The sequence below is a fragment of the Argentina silus genome (assembly GCF_951799395.1).
Source record: "Argentina silus genome assembly, chromosome: 20".
NCBI lineage: Eukaryota > Metazoa > Chordata > Actinopteri > Argentiniformes > Argentinidae > Argentina > Argentina silus.
This window is the reverse complement of record NC_139674.1, coordinates 12,648,299-12,650,798: the sequence shown is the minus strand read 5'-3', so window position 1 is coordinate 12,650,798 and position 2,500 is coordinate 12,648,299. Positions and strand designations below refer to the sequence as shown.

The 2,500-nt window shown below is 48.0% G+C and overlaps 1 protein-coding gene across 2 annotated transcripts in view; it reads left to right on the top strand.

The window, feature by feature from the left end:
* The window catches only part of flncb (filamin C, gamma b (actin binding protein 280)), a 58,741-nt gene that overhangs the window by 44,701 nt on the left and 11,540 nt on the right, over window positions 1-2,500 (top strand). Inside the window, exons 28-31 of one of the 2 annotated variants that reach the window (XM_083692044.1) lie at window positions 706-895; window positions 1,398-1,421; window positions 1,572-1,819; window positions 2,123-2,215. In XM_083692044.1, coding sequence (XP_083548170.1) covers window positions 706-895; window positions 1,398-1,421; window positions 1,572-1,819; window positions 2,123-2,215 — 555 coding nt within the window. The remainder of the gene's footprint in view (window positions 1-705; window positions 896-1,397; window positions 1,422-1,571; window positions 1,820-2,122; window positions 2,216-2,500) is intronic. The other variant, XM_083692045.1, reaches the window with a different exon arrangement.

Genomic DNA, 2,500 nt, shown 5'->3' with positions numbered 1-2,500 from the left:
CCAAGGGTTTCTAGCCCAGAGACAACCTCAGTGATCTATATACCTGGCGATGGCTTCAGCTTAGTGTCCCCTCTCGCCTATCCAGGGTACATATAGATCAGGGGATAGCATACAGTCATACTAGTCGTACCAAGGGGGAATCATACTCTGTGGTTGAAACTTCACTGAGACGGGTGGTAGGGTGCTCACGTGTGTGTGTGTGTGTGTGTGTGTGTGTGTGTGTGAGACACATCCACATACCTGGAAGAGAAACAAGGCGAATGAGGAATGTTTTGGATGTGGAAGTGCAAGTTTCACCTGAGCAGAGTGCAGAAGCCCTCAGCCACGCCGACCACACTCTCCATCTCCACCCCCTCCGTGTGTTTATCTCCTCTGAGTCTGTGTGGACTGACCTCCATTGAGTTTGGCTAATGAGCTAATAGGCTAATGTGGTTTTCTACCTGTACTCTATACTAACCGTTAGCGTACGGCGCTAGCTTCCTAAGCGTGGCACCATCTATGTTCCAAGATAATCCACCTCATTGTTGCATTGTTTACAGCTATGTGTGCTGTCATACTGAGGAGATGACAAACATAGATAATGTACAATATACCTGTCTGTACGCGTGGAGACACACACACACACACGCACACACACACATACACACACACACACACACACACACACACACACACACACTCACAGTGTATCCTTGTACCCTCTAGGATCCCGAGGGGAAGCCCAAGAAAGCTAACATCCGTGACAACAGGGACGGGACGTACACGGTGTCCTACGTCCCGGATATGACCGGACGCTACACCATCACCATCAAGTACGGAGGGGACGAGATTCCCTACTCCCCGTACCGCATCCACGCCCTGCCCACCGGGGACGCCAGCAAGTGTCTGGTCACAGGTCAGCGATTTTGGGGGGGACAGCACTCTCATGTTACAAACGGTTCTATTCAGGATTTTTACTGGTTTGTTGTGGCGGCCATCTTGCCTCCTTAGTGGTAGCCCTATTCTAATGGACGTAGTTCTTGAGATGTGCGTTTCTGGTCGGACGCGGTCCACCGCTGTCTGTGAGGTCACGTGAAACTCATGAATAACATCTCTGATGGGAGACAGAGAGAGTTCAAGTGTGGTTCCTTCCTAATGACCCCTTCACCCCCACTACCCCCCTGTACAAGTTTCTCTCCTGCTAAAGCATTGTCTTCTAGCATTTTAACTGCCTATGGCCCCTGGTCTGAGCATTGATTATTTTATCTTATGATGACTGATGGATAGATGATTCACTTACTTAAACAAATGGATTTGCTGTAAGTCGCTTTGGATAAAGGCGTCTGCTAAATGCCATAAATGTAAATGTAAAAATGTAAATGCAGACCACTCATGATGTTTCTCTTTTAATCCAACAGTATCCATCGGAGGACATGGATTGGGTGAGCAGCTCCTAACACGCCATAAGTTCTCTGACAACAAACAGATATAAGTGTGTCGTGATGATGTGTTGATAAAGGCTTTGATGTTAGCGATAGGCGTATATAGGAGGGTTGTGATTGGTCCCCTCACGTGTCCGTCATCCTCGCCAGGTGCAGGCCTCGGCCCCACCATCCAGATCGGAGAGGAGACGGTCATCACCGTGGACGCAAAGGCTGCTGGGAAGGGGAAGGTCACCTGCAAGGTGTCGACGCCCGACGGGGCAGAGCTAGACGTGGACGTGGTGGAGAACTCGGACGGGACGTTCGACATCTACTATACGGCGCCCGAACCCGGGAAGTACGTCATCACCATCCGCTTCGGAGGAGAGCACATCCCCAACAGCCCCTTCCACGTGGTGGTGCGTACAGTACAGTACTTCCTGGAATGGTGCATCATGGATACTGTAGTCCTTTACAGGAGTTTTTGGAAAGTGTTCCATGAAAGCTCTCAGTGATGTTGTTTTTGTTTGTTGTGTCACTCTTATGAGCCTTCATAAGTGGATTATAACTGTGTTTATTACTGTGTGTGTGTGTGCACGCTGCATGTGACGATAATTAATAATTATATTAATAAGGAATATAATGAATTGAATAGAATTTGAGTGGAATATAATAGAATGTAAATTCTATTTCTGTGTGTGTGTGACTTACCTTCCCGCTAGGCCAGTGACACCATCCCTATAATTGAGGAACCGTGTGACAAGCTGCAGTTACAACAGCCCTACGCACCTTACGTGGGCTTTCCCCCTCATTGGGTATACACCTCCCCCCCCCCCTCCATCCCTCCCTCATCCAGATTCCTCCTTTTATTTTCATCCATATTGTCTGCCCCCCTGCCAGCCTCATTTCATACACACTCTTTCTCACACACGTTACACACTCTTTCCATATCGTCTCCATATTATCCGTCTCGACGCTTGCTTCTGTGAATACGCATTATGAATATGAATTACCAGTGCTATTCCATAGGAGTCAATGCTGAGATCCTAGTGGATTAAACTGGCTGTTATCAATTTTGCACTACCTTTTTTCTCTTTCTA